This window comes from Alosa alosa, chromosome 20 (genome assembly GCF_017589495.1).
Source record: "Alosa alosa isolate M-15738 ecotype Scorff River chromosome 20, AALO_Geno_1.1, whole genome shotgun sequence".
NCBI classification, from domain to species: domain Eukaryota; kingdom Metazoa; phylum Chordata; class Actinopteri; order Clupeiformes; family Clupeidae; genus Alosa; species Alosa alosa.
Window position 1 is genome coordinate 9,758,749 of NC_063208.1, and position 13,836 is coordinate 9,772,584.

A 13,836-nucleotide genomic window follows, 5' to 3' on the forward strand; every position below is an offset into this window, starting at 1 on the left:
GCAGATATATATTGGAGTGGGAGGGTCCCAGCGTCGATGGACAGTCACAGGAGCCAATGAAAGTGCCGAGCGCCTCACAAACACTGTTAAATGGAATCCGGAGACTGCTAGGGGACCGACATGCCTCACATATTTCTGGGCATAGGCGACTAGATGAGTAACTTGATTGTGTTTTATTTTGACAAGAGGGTATTTTTACCTTCATCATGAATTATGCAAACAGCTACACAGTAGCCTAGCTTATCATCTACAACGAATGGGGCAAACGTGTCTCTTAAAAAAACTCAAATACAATTGCTACTCCAGACAAAAGTCCATTAAGACTCTAGGCTGTTCAAGAAATCTCTGTTCACAGTCATATTTCTAAATTATATATTGTTATGCCTCGCAGCCAAAAGCTCAAGTTTATTCTTGCTAAACAGTTGTGGCATACACACAGAACAACCAGAGACAAAAAAGTAATTCCAGTTCTACCAGGTCCAGGAGCGCATAATTCTTTTAAGCCGACTCAGATAATCCCTAGCAATCGTCAGGCCGCACAAAAGAGTTGTTAATGTCAAGCAATGGGGTGCTATTATCATTTAATTACCTTTACACCTCATTAACACAGGGGCTCATCGCTGGCCCATAGCCGAAGTCCAACATGCCCAAACATCCCCATGCGCCAAACGTCGACAGAAAAATAAGCTTTATTACTAGCGCCCTCTGGAGGTCTGAAACGTTGTTTACGCATTGGCATCAAGCAGATATATTTTGAGACTAGCAACCTTCCCAAATCTAAGTTAATTCTTAGCCTGATTAAACGTATCCTAATTCATTTGTTTTAAGATTTAGAGTCCAATATACACGTTATTTTCTCACGAGAGCCATGCAACGCTGTAGTAGGCTACATATATTCGAATTAACGTATTTTACAATATTTACATTTCGCTTGGAGTTGGATTGTCATCCTTTCATAATTGCATTGAAATCGATGGAGGAAGTCCATTTAAAGTGAGAACTAAGAATGCCTCTTTTAAACCTCACAAGTCTCAAATGTAGAGGCAGTGCTTCTGAGTGGTTACATTTTTTTCAGTTATCATGAATACACTGAAATGAGGAAACACGCATGTATACACGTATGATGAGGAATAGATCGCACGTAGGCCTATGTTTGTTTACATGCACACCATTTTTTGCTGGGGGGCATTCAACTCAGCTGGGTTAGAAATGTTCTTTGTTGACAACATCTGCATGTCAATGTTCCTTGTTGATAGCATCTGCATGTCCTACATAGCATTCAAGACAGAATCCCAGCTTTTGAACTGTGAGGAAATCTAATTAAATGCTGATTCAATGCAACCATACTGGCTGATCTAGGAAACCATTGTAAAACACTTCCAAGCTCTTAGAGATTGTCCCTCCATTTTCTCTTCCTTGTGGTGATATGGTCAAAAAGTCAAATTCAAAATAATTAATGATGGTGCAGCTGACCCAGTCTGAACAGGATGAAATGGGCAGCTGTGGCCTACTGGTTAGCACTTAGGACTTTTGACCAGAGGGTTGCCGATTCGAACCCCGACCAGTTGGAACGGCTGAAGTGCCCTTGACTAAGGCACCTAACCCCTCACTGCTCCCCGAGCGCCGCTGTTGTTGCAGGCAGCTCACTGCGCCGGGATTAGTGTGTGCTTCACCTCACTGAGTGCTGAGTGTGTTTCACTAATTCACGGATTGGGATAAATGCAGAGACCAAATTTCCCACACGGGATCAAAAATGTATGGACCCTTTCAACAATAAAAAACAAAAACAATGCTTGAACATTCTATTTGGTTCCCAATCTACTTCCTCTGCATTAAGATAACATATGGAATGTTAAAACGGAAGCCTTGTGGGGCCAACTATGATGCTGATAATGGAACTCTCTTGAAAGGGTCTATATACTTACTTATACTTATATAAATCAAAGTGTCAATGTGTGTGTGTCCGCACAGCCAAACACACCAAACTCGATGGGGTGAGAGTGGCCCAATGTCCAGCCAACCAAAATGTTCAGAGATGGCAGCCAGATGGTCGTGGTTTTCAGAGAACTTGCCATCGCTCTCATACCAGCACATGAAGGCACGCCTGGCATACGTCAGGTCCAACTTGAGCCCCAGACAGGGCCCAGGTAGGGTGCTGGTGGTGTTGTTGCCTAGCACGCTGCACATTGGATACTTTTAGAAGTTATTATAAGTTATTATGTGAGTGTGTGTATAAGAATGTAAGCATTGTTTTAGAGGCTGCACAAGCAAATTTCATTGTATGGTACTACTGCACAATGAGAATTAAAGTCAATTCTATTCTATTCACACACATGGCCCTTGGCAAGGTCTCCACCAAGCACCATAGTCGGGGGCTGGTAGTTGATGGCCACCTTGAAGCCAGTTGGGCTTTAGATAACATAAATAATGTTAACTGCTTATGTTCCCTTTACTCTTAATAGGAATGTTCCCATTATTTTCCACATTTCTTTTTCCCTCTTTGATTGTCTTGAAATGGTGTTTAGTTTTGGAAACACTGTAACCTAATGGTCATGCTAATAAAGCAACTTTGAATTTGAGACAGAGAGAGAGATAACATCACTTACAGCTGTTGTTATCTTTAGTTAATCCAAAGTGTCAATCTCCATGAGTCAATGACTGGTCAATGTAAATGATGTGTGTCTAACAGAGGAACTCGTCAAACCACTCAGAAATGAGCGAACAGAAGGCTTTTGGCAAAAAACAAATCTTTTTTTATTCATCCTCAGTATAGACAAACACACAGTATAAAAAAGTTGAACTATATACATAAAATACAGGAATAGACCTGTATTTAAACCTTTAAGTAAAATGCACACTGGAACACTGGCCATCACAAACACAAACTCTTGGCACTTCAAATCACTGCACACATCACACATCTGTTGAGCAGCAGTCTGTAGTGTGTGTGTGTGTGTGTGTGTGTGTGTGTGTGGCACCTCAGCAGTCTGTGTGTGTGTGTGTGTATGCATGAGGGTGGGGGTGTTTGGCACTTTAGCTCAGTAGTGTGTATGGTTGTTGGAGACCATTAACTGTGTGTGTGTGTGTGTGTGTGTGTGTGTGTGTGTGTGTGTGTGTGTGTGTGTGTGTGTGTGTTTGGCACCTTATGTCAGTAGTAAACGTGTGTGTGTGTGTTGTGTGCGTGGAAGATGCTTACGTGTGTGGCTGAAGTCTCATCACCTCAGTCCCTGTCTGGGTCCGACCGTTGTCCTTCTCCAGGAGAAAGAACCGCAGCACGCCTGATGATGGCGCCTCACTAGTCCTGGGTGCATCAGACTGCGTCTGTATTTCCAACTGCGTCTGCATCTGCGACTGTAACTTTGTCTGTATTTGCACCTGTAATTGTGACTGTGACTCCATCTGCATCTGCATCTGTGACTGCGTCAGCGCCTGCGTTTGCGACCGCATCAGTGACTGAGTCCGCACCTGCATCTGCAACTGCGTCTGAACCTGTGCCTGCGACTGCCTCCGCAACTGCAACTGCGTTTGCGATCGTTTTTTCTCCTTCCTCCCAGCTTTCCGCTTCCCTGTGTTTCCCGATCTTCCCACTTTCGCTCGGTCGACTCGTTCCACTTTCTTCTCCTTCCTCTCCCGCCCTTCGTCTCGCTGCGCCTTCCTCTCCTTCCCTCGGTCGGGCAGCCTCTCCTTCCCTTGTTCCGGCAGCCCCTTGTGCTGTTTCCGAGGCCGGCCCCTCTGCCGCTGGCGGTGGGGGTTGCGCAGGAGAGACTGGTGGAGGCTGTGGCCGATCACTCGCTGCAGCCGCCTGGAGAAGATCATCTGCAGAGACTTCACCTGCTTCTCACACTCGGCCTTCCACTGAGAGGGATTGAGACAGACAGACAGAGAGACAGCAGAGAGAGAGAGAGACAGAGAGACAGACAAAGAGAGGATGTAGGAAGAGAAAAGAGAGAGAGAGAGAGAGAGAGAGAGAGATAGACAGACAAACAAGATAGAAAGAGAGGATGTAGGAGGAGAAAGAAGAGAGAGACAGATAGACAGACAGACAGATAGAAAGAGAGGATGTAGGAGGAGAAAGAAGAGAGAGACAGATAGACAGACAGACAGTTAGAAAGAGAGGATGTAGGAAGAGAAAGGAGAGAGACAGATAGACAGACAGGCAGATAGAAAGAGAGGATGTAGGAAGAGAAAGGAGAGAGACAAAGATATACAGATGAGATGAGAGGAAGATATATAGAGGAAAACAAAATGACAAAGTGTGTGAATAACTGTTAAATGGATTTATACCATGGGGTACTGATCAGAGTTCTTGAACACCTGTTTGAGTGTCTGGGTGTGTGTGTATGTAATGAACACCTGTGTGTGTGTGTGTGTGTAATGATGCTAACCTTTGCCCTCTTGAGCAGCAAGTCCAGCAGGAGCCAGATGTCAGACACAAACTCCGAAGAGGTGCGGTACGGAGGCGCTAGTTTCTGTAGCAACCGGCCACGGATGAGCATGATGCTCACGGCGCCAGAGGAGCAAGAGGCTGGCTCCTGGAGACACACACACAGAGCCAAAACCTCAGTGTGTTGGCGAGCCAGGTCAGTCCTGTTGCCAGCTTAGCTTTTCATTTGATAGCAAACCACTTCCTGGTTTGTTCTTTTATCCGCTTAAAGAAGGCTACATTCATTCTGATATATTACCTAAACACCTTTTAACATTAGATCACAGGTGCTCAAAAATTTCAGAAAATTAGCACATCGTGTAAAGATCCATAGCCCTGCCCAGACTGAGAAATTAAAGGCTCAGGAAATCTTTGATTGATGATTAGAGCTCTTCTCAGTTTGACATTTCTGTACTGTACATTTTTTATTCTAATATTTTGAAATTCCATGAGCTGTAAACTACAATCAAGATTAAAACAAAAACGTTGTTAAAGATTTCACGTTATGTGCAATGAATATAGAATATATGAAGGTTTGCATCTGTTATGTTGACCTGAGATTGCATAATATAGAGAAAACCCTGACCTAGTTTTAGTTAGTATAGTGCTGCTCAATCAGTTGCATTACATGAACACTCCATCACACTAAGTCTACTTTTACACAACCATTTAGGCACTGAAAAAAAAAAAAATCCTTTGCATAAACTCAATTTAGGCTAATTAGTCAATCGTGTGTGTGTGTATCAAGATAGATAGATAGATAGATAGATAGATAGATAGATAGATACTTTATTGATTCCCAGGATATTGTCATGTGTGTGTGGGCTAATAAGTCAAATCACCGAATCTGCCTGGCTTCTCCACATGACTGATTATGAGTGGCACTCCACCAGACTGAATATTTGGTCTTAATATTCTCCTTGACACACATTCATCATTCAAACTCTTCTACAACACATTATGTAAGTGCACAGAATAAAGTTGTTCTTAGCCTGTTAATTACTCTTGTAGAAGCTAAACCCCCCCCCTCCCCCATCATCTTCACAATCTACGAAGTAAAGTTTCATGTTGGTAATAGTGTAAGAGTACTCCTAATAGTCACAGGCATAGTACTGTACGTGTGTGCGTGTGCGTGCGTGCATGTGTGCCTGTGTGTGCGTGCTGATCAAACTCACCTGATTTTGCATGAAAAGTACAGGCCTGTATTTGCTGCACCACAGTGAGAGCAGCAAGTACTCACAAATCTGTCAAACACAGAGACACACAGACACAGACACACACACACACACACACACACACACACACACACACACACACACATTAAAAGCAGTAAGTACCTCAGCCGAGTATGTTAAAGTATCTAAAAGTATAGTATCTATGTTAAATTGACACACAGAAAATAGTATGTACTCATGTTTCTGTCAACTAAACACAGACAAAGCTATGGGCTTCCAGTCACAACATAGAAACATAGCAACACAGCATTCTTTCACTGACTTGCACTGTATTTAAGACTGTATTTAGCACTGTATTTAACGTCACACATGGGCTCACATGATGACGTAATGCTAAGGTTGTTTCTTTGCATTGTGTTTAATAAAAAAAAACATCACATAGCACCTTTAAATAAACCCACAGAATAAACTCAGTGTGTAGCTGAGGAGTATTAGAAGCAGGTTACACCGGGCATGTTTAACTGAAGCGTTCCATTCACGGGCCACCAACCATTAGCTTCCACTGTACTCAATGGAACTGGCTACACCACACCCACACACCATTTCATCACCCCCCATTCATCATCCCCCTCCCACACACACCATTACCACCCCCCCCCCCACACACACACACACACACCATATCCCCCCATACACACACACACACACACACAATTATACCTTTTTAATTACTACTTTCAATTTATTCTTTAAAGTTGAGCTGGCTCTTGAGCAAAATAATTTCATTACTTATAATTCCATTTATGAGTGCATGACAATAAACTAGATAGATAGATAGATAGATAGATAGATACTTTATTGATCCCCAGGGGAAATTCAAGAAACAATGTGAGACCGCGGAAACGGCCGTAACATCAGGCCGGATTCGAACCGGCGATGCAATTCTTAAAGTGCTATATAGCACAGCGCTGCCTTTTCTATGTGTGCCACGGAGACGCTCCTACTTGAACTACTTGAACTTGAACCAGACGTGATAAACTACTTGAACTTGAACCACTTGAACTTGAACCAGACGTGATAGCGGCGTGCACATTAACAACAAATGAGCTGTGTGTGTTGCAGCACCCAAACCATGGTAAGGCCCAGGTGCCCAAGGGGACCCGCGTTCGAATCCCGCCCCATCTCTCTCCTGCTTGCTTCCCATAGAGGCAAAAAAAGCCCCAAAAAATGTACTTAAAAAAAGAATAAATAAGAGACCCGTCATCTAAAGAAATATTTACACTCTGTGAACGGAACCCTTCAGTTGCGCATCCAGTGTGCCCCGACGAGCAGGCCCCTACCTTCTGGTCCTGAGCGTTCATGCAGGATCCTCCCTCAAAGCCGCCCTGCAGTCTCACCTCCGCCGACACATCCAGACACAGGCCACACACCCAGCCTTCGCTACACACACACACACAGGCAAAGATATTTAACTCGCACCTTAGATCCTACATGGCACACACACACACACACACAGGCAAAGATATTTAACTCACACCTTAGATCCTACATGGCACACACACACACTCACTCATGTGGGTGCACACACAGGCAAAGATATTTAACTCACACCTTAGATCCTACATGGCACACACACACTCTCACACACACACTCACTCATGTGGGTGCACACACAGGCAAAGATATTTAACTCACACCTTAGATCCTACATGGCACACACACACGCTCACACACACACTCACTCATGTGGGTGCACACACACACACACACAGATTCATTAATTACCACATCCTTCCTTTCACACTCACACACACACACACTCACATGCACATACACAGATTAATCATTTTACACACAGCCCTTCATTCATACACTCATAAACACACTGATTACTTAACTCATACCTCTGGCAGATCCTAGTACACATCACACACCCACTCTCTCAAAAAACACCCACACACACACACACCCACACACTTAAGGAGTACGCAATATCATACAAATTACATATAAATGCTACTCTTCACATAAAATATAATTTGGGAGTGTGCAATCTATCTACATGAGTTTGTTTTTATTTGGACATGGTTCAGGCCTTAAAACAAAGACAATTTCTGAGCCTGAATTATCAGGCATTTTTGAAGATGTCATAGGTCTTATGGACACTTTTTAGCATAGTCTACTAGCGTATGCATGATGAGATATGCATATTTGTTGGAACAAATCAGATAACAAATAAACTTGCTTGAGACAGACACTTTGAGATAGACACTAATTCTCAAAGTTTCAACTATCCCACCTTAGAATGGCGTGAATGACTGAGGAATGAGAACTGTGAACACAAGTTTCAAAATAAAAGCGACAGTTTATTTTCTGAAGACGTATTTCCACTTGGGATCTACAATATCATGGTCTCTACGGAAATTAATTGACGTTACGGTATTCTATCAATTCTATCAAAGGAAAAAATAAGACCTTGTAAATGAAATTCAAGACTTTTAAGGCCTTAATTTGACAATATTAAATGTAAGACTTTTTCAATACTTTTAAGACCCCGCAGGTACCCTGCAAAGGGTGACACACAAACACCAACCCCCATGTGCATTATGTATGTGGAAGATGGGGTGTGTGTGCGTGTGTGTGTGTGTGTGTGTGTGTGTATGTATGTGTTTCTGACCTGAGTTTGGTGATTAAGGGCGGTATGTGGCATCCTTTGTGGTATCCACGGTTACAGGTGGCACAGTGGTACAGCATGCCCTCCATGTGACACACCACACAGCGCCTCTGCTGGACAGCATGGGTCTTGCACTCTGCAGACTACAGCCAGAGGTCAAACACAGAGGTCAAAGTTCCTACAGCACCAATAGACCTTTGAAGTTCACCCACAAAAAGGACCCAAAGCTGCCTTTCTTTCTCAATATACATAGGTATTCAAGTGAAGTTCCTGAGGGTGTAATGGCAGGTGTCCAACTAGCTCTGTCCATATTGTGTGTGTGTGTGTTTTTGTGTGTATGACGGTATGTATGTATACATGTTTGTATTTGTTTAGAAGTAATATTTTTATTCGGAAGTAATAATGCTGTTGTTGTTGTTATTTTTCCTGACCAGCTGTTGCTAGACACCACAGACGTTACCTTGTTATCCTCAGGTATCTCCTGGATCAGAAACTCCATGGAACCTTCCCCCTGGAGGAGGCGAAACCGAGGTAGGGGCTGACCACTAGAGATGGAGGGGAGGGGCATGTGGTAGACTGACACCTGAGGTAGCCAATGCCTAAGGAAAAGCATAAAAATGGGTGTCTTACGTGTGACTTAAGCTATAAGCTATCAAAGCTATCAAACTACAAATAATAGACAGAACTTTAACTTTGCTTTAATACTCACTTCTTTGGTAAGAGATGGTAGATTTCTGAGAGAAGCAGAGAGAGATTGAGATCACATCAAGCTTACAATAATGTGAAAATCACTGTCACACACAACCAAAATTCAATTATTCTCAGTCCAAACAGCAAATTTAGGTTTTCTCTCTGAACTCATTTGGTGTCATAACAGGCACAGAGTTAGGGAAGACATCAGCAAAAAAAAAAAAAAGCAATAATGCTTTGAGAGCGACACCTAGTGTCACGTCTATGCTGTTGCTTGATCTAAAGTTAATGTGATTACTGCAGTCACTTCAAGCTGATACAAGCAGAGACTTTCTAATGAGGAGACACAACACTCAAAAATGCCTCCATAGAAATGCACAGGGTTAGTTTGTAACGTCAATATGGCAGTTGTCTACAAATATCCTGTCCCTTCCGCAGCAAGAAGTCGACATGTGAGTACATCGTGCCAATCATGTGGTGTGATCTCGCCACTAGAGCAAGGTTGGTGTTGTGAAGCCTTGCGCATGTGCATTTCAGCCGAAATAGATGCCTGGTAAGTGCCCATAAAGCGTTACAATATGGCCGCCGAGTGGAGGGACTTGCCTAAAAGGATACATGCACTAGTTTCAGGCAAACAGCAAACCACACAAACAGCAACCACGTCAGAGTTGCTTCTGAAAAAAAAAAAAAAAAAAGCTGCTTCTGAGTCGGCCAGTGAGTGAAAACAAACAAATTATTGAATTAATTATTACAATACCTTCATCCTGCATTTCTACATCAATACAATCATCCTCTTCATCAAAGTCTTCCTCCTGTGGAGACCAAGGCAATAGCATGGTGAGACTTGCTGCTCACTAGTGAGAAAATAATACTCGCTTACCAACACTAGCAATTCGCATTAGCAGGTATTCACCTCTAGAGGGCAGCAGTAGCTGTTGATGGTGTCAGTTTCGTGTCCAGCTGCACCTGCACCCTGTGAAGCTAAACAAACAGGCTTGATTGAGGCTTTGGAGTCAGTAACAGGAGAACCACAGGTGACTGGGCTGTCATTTCTGGCTGACCATTCTTACCAGAAGCCGCTGGATTTCTGACCAATCCTGGACTCCTTGTCAGATTCAAAGCTTTCAGGAAAGACTGAAGTGTTGGCCGCTCCTGTGGAAACAAATCAACAGAGACTCTAAAACGAATGATTGCACTCAGTTATCACATGCTCTTTGAATAAGACACACAAACACACAACTGATGGCAGGGTCTGGTCAGGCTATACCCGTTGTGAGGAGCAAATCACGCATACAAACACACACACACACACAGAAGAGACAGAGAGAGACTGTCTGTGAGAGAGGCACACACACACACACACACACACACACACACACACACACAGAGAGAGAGAGAGAGAGAGAGAGAGAGAGAGAGAGAGAGAGAGAGAGAGAGAGAGAGAGAGAGAGAGAGAGAGTGTTGAAATGTTGAACACACACACACACGAGAGAATGAGAGGAGACTTTGATGATAAGGCACATAAACACACACAGATGTATACAGACCATGTGTGTGCGAGAGGGAACAGATTCTGAGACACACATATACACACATAGATGAGGAAGGTGAGCATGCGCACACACACACACACACACACACACACACACACACGCATGCACGCACACTCACCTGGCAGAGAGTTTGTGGAAATGCAGGTAGAGGCGAAGGACCAGAAGGGGCCATAGATGATTGGTCTCTCTCTGGACAGACAGGAACATCTGGTGGAGCCGCTTGCACATGCTCAGTGATGACGCAGTCAGAGACCACCTCCTGCACATGCTCAGTAGTAACACCGTGAGACTCAAATTCCCGCACACGCTCAGTAGTGACGCCAAGAGACTCCAACTCCCGCAAATGTTCAGTAGTGACACCGAGAGACTCGCACTCCCGCACATGCTCAGTAGTGACACGGAGAGACTCTGCCTCCCGCACATGCTCAGTAGTGACACGGAGAGACTCCACCTCCCGCACATGCTCAGTAGTGACATGGAGAGATTCCAACTCCTGCACACGCTCAGTAGTGACACCCAGAGACTCCAACTCTCGGACATGCTCAGACTCATCCCCTTGTTCACATGACCCCATAACTGGACATTCAGACTGTGTGACCTTTGACTCCTCTCCCTGTAGACATGACCCCACTCCTGGTGTGACCTCATCAGACCCTACCGCCTCTGTGTACTCTGACTCCTCCCCCGATAAAACTGCCCCCGTTGCTTCTACATTCATAATAATAATTGGGCATTTTGACCCCTCCTCCTCCTCCTCTAGATGTTTGGTGTCTGTCTTTGTGTGTGAGGAGCAGAGTTGAGCTACAAGAACATCTGGGACTCTAGTCTCCTGCTTCTTCACGCGCTCACGAGTCTCCACAGCCTCAGACTCCCTCTGCATGTGCTCATGAGACTCTACAGCCTCAGACTCCCTCTGCACGCGCTCATGAGACTCTACAGCCTCAGACTCCCTCTGCACGTGCTCATGAGACTCATGAGACTCTACAGCCTCAGACTCCCTCTGCACGCGCTCATGAGACTCTACAGCCTCAGACTCCCTCTGCACGCGCTCATGAGACTCTACAGCCTCAGACTCCCTCTGCACGCGCTCATGAGACTCTACAGCCTCAGACTCCCTCTGCACGTGCTCATGAGACTCTACAGCCGCAGACTCTGTCCTTCTGAAGCAGCAAGTTTCGCTAGCAGTGCTGCTAGCAGCTATGTCCTGAGGTAAAGCTTCAGCACGGCCCTTGATTGGTCTGTCCTGCACGACCACAACAGATGTCTCCTTACTGGCAGAGCCCCCGCCAGGGTTGATGATGGCTGACGGGGTAGGAGAACTTCCGGGCGGGGCAACTGTACTGATCCCAGTTACTCTGCTACGTTCGTCCCATGACGCTAGTCTCTCCATGCTAGCTCTGGTGGTGACACCAGACGTGTCCACTAGAGGGGGGCTCTCGGGTGGAGAGCTGGGTTTGCCCACAGGGTCTGGCACGGTGGACGAAGGCTCACACTCCATACTAGTCACCGAATCCAGTCCAGCTTTTCCCTCACTGCATCCAGGGGACGAGGTCGTGCTCTCTACCGTAACCTTTGTGGGCGACGACACAGAGCACCCTCTGGTGGTGATGAGAGGAACAGCAGGAGCGCCCTCTGCAGGCCCCAGCAGGCATAACGGCTCCAGGCTCTCCAGGGACACCAACTGACCAGGAACAGGAGGGGTCTCTTTGGCTTTCTTAGGAGGCCTGTTCTTTTTGGAACAGGCAAACGGAATAAGCCTCCATGACACCTTTCCTGCAAAACACACAATAAAAGTGACGTAAACATAAAAACACGGCTCTGAGTCTATCTACCTAGTGACTGAAAAAGCATTGAGAAGCAACATTTTTTTTTCCTTTCAGATCTGTTATCACATCAAAGACATCAAAGTGAACCAACACATATCAACCCAACCCTATGTCCACACGGTAGTCCTGGGCTCGGTGGTAAGTCCTACCGAAACGGCTGAGGGCTTCCTGAACCTCAGGCTTGTTGACGTGGAGGGAGATCTGCAGCATGTGGGCGAAGGGAGGAGGATTCTGGGTCAACACCGTCTGCAGCTGCTGCTGGACCTGTTGAGGGGGACTGGAGCTTTTAGTCTGAGGAGTGTGTGTGTGTGTGACTGTGTTGAAGGTTTGAAATAGAAACACCACCATGCCGCTTGGGAAACAGCTGCCGCTGGACCTTTTGAGGGGGTCTGGAGCTTTAGTCTGAGGAGATTGTGTGTGTGTGTGTGTGTGTGTGTGTGTGTGTGTGTGTGTACCTGATTTACACAGGACAATAGCGCAATCTGGTCCATGCGGTCCAGGGTTTTCTCACTGAAGGCCAGTAGGTACGCCTGCCTCTCCAGTAGTTTCTGGAGCACTGATTGCTGCCGCTTCAGGCGATCGAATTCCGAAGTGTACATTACCTGCCCAACACACAACAGTAACACACACTTGTGAGAAACATGAGATTCTCCATAAATTGGATGTGTTAATAATAATGCATAGTTTACATAGAATATGTTAAAGGACAATTCCAGTGCAAAATGAACCTAGGGGTTAATAACACATGTGTACCGAGTTTGACAGTTCGCTGGGATTTGTTTTCATGCTAGTCGAATGTGACCAGTTTTATTGCAAACCGCTAATTAGCGTTTAACGCTAGCCTTCGGGACAGACATACAGTAAGAAGTAATCGCTATTTCTATACCACTAACAAGGCTCAAAATGACACCACACTTACACGGTAGCACAATGAGGGTCTCTACATGTAAACCGAGGCATTGAGAACTATGTAAGTGTACAGGCAGTTTATTAAAAAGAAACACATTACAGTTCATGTCTGGTTCACGCTAATTAGCGGTTTGCAATAAAACTGGTCACATTCGACTAGCATGAAAACAAATCCCAGCGAACGGTCGAACTCGGTACACATGTGTTATTAACCCCTAGGTTCATTTTGCGCCAGAATTGTCCTTTAAGTCTAGGAAAAACTTCAGTATTTGAGAGTAATTTCTGTACATCTGTACATCCAACTTGCTCTCTCCATGAATGGCTCTCTAATAAAGATCATGCGACATCCATTGTTAGGACAGTGGGGGCTTTCCCTGAGGCAGACAAGTGACTATGTGATATGCATTGCCAATGCTTCTGCAGAGTATAGTGCTGACATATAATTATCATGTGATGCAGTCTCCAATGGCAGGAAAGATTGAGGGATGCATATGGCGTATTGTGCTGAATCTTGAGTTGTCTATTGTCTCTGTTGGAACTACATCATTATGATCATGGGTTTTTATCCACAAAGTGCCAAGGTATT

At 44.9% G+C, this 13,836-nt stretch overlaps 1 protein-coding gene across 2 annotated transcripts in view; it reads right to left on the reverse strand.

Moving 5' to 3' along the window:
* Positions 1-2,730: 2,730 nt before the first annotated feature.
* LOC125285536 overlaps positions 2,731-13,836 on the reverse strand; it is a 42,831-nt gene continuing 31,725 nt past the window's right edge. The window contains exons 8-21 of one of the 2 annotated variants that reach the window (XM_048230051.1): positions 12,797-12,943; positions 12,491-12,605; positions 11,504-12,288; positions 10,634-11,455; positions 10,033-10,114; positions 9,876-9,943; positions 9,720-9,774; positions 8,982-9,006; positions 8,733-8,871; positions 8,276-8,415; positions 6,939-7,038; positions 5,599-5,667; positions 4,386-4,532; positions 2,731-3,855 (exon numbers count right to left, since the gene is read on the reverse strand). In XM_048230051.1, coding sequence (XP_048086008.1) covers positions 3,193-3,855; positions 4,386-4,532; positions 5,599-5,667; positions 6,939-7,038; positions 8,276-8,415; positions 8,733-8,871; positions 8,982-9,006; positions 9,720-9,774; positions 9,876-9,943; positions 10,033-10,114; positions 10,634-11,455; positions 11,504-12,288; positions 12,491-12,605; positions 12,797-12,943 — 3,357 coding nt within the window. In that variant the 3' untranslated portion in view covers positions 2,731-3,192. Of the gene's footprint in view, positions 3,856-4,385; positions 4,533-5,598; positions 5,668-6,938; positions 7,039-8,275; positions 8,416-8,732; positions 8,872-8,981; positions 9,007-9,719; positions 9,775-9,875; positions 9,944-10,032; positions 10,115-10,633; positions 12,289-12,490; positions 12,606-12,796; positions 12,944-13,836 lie in introns of both variants that reach the window. The other variant, XM_048230050.1, reaches the window with a different exon arrangement.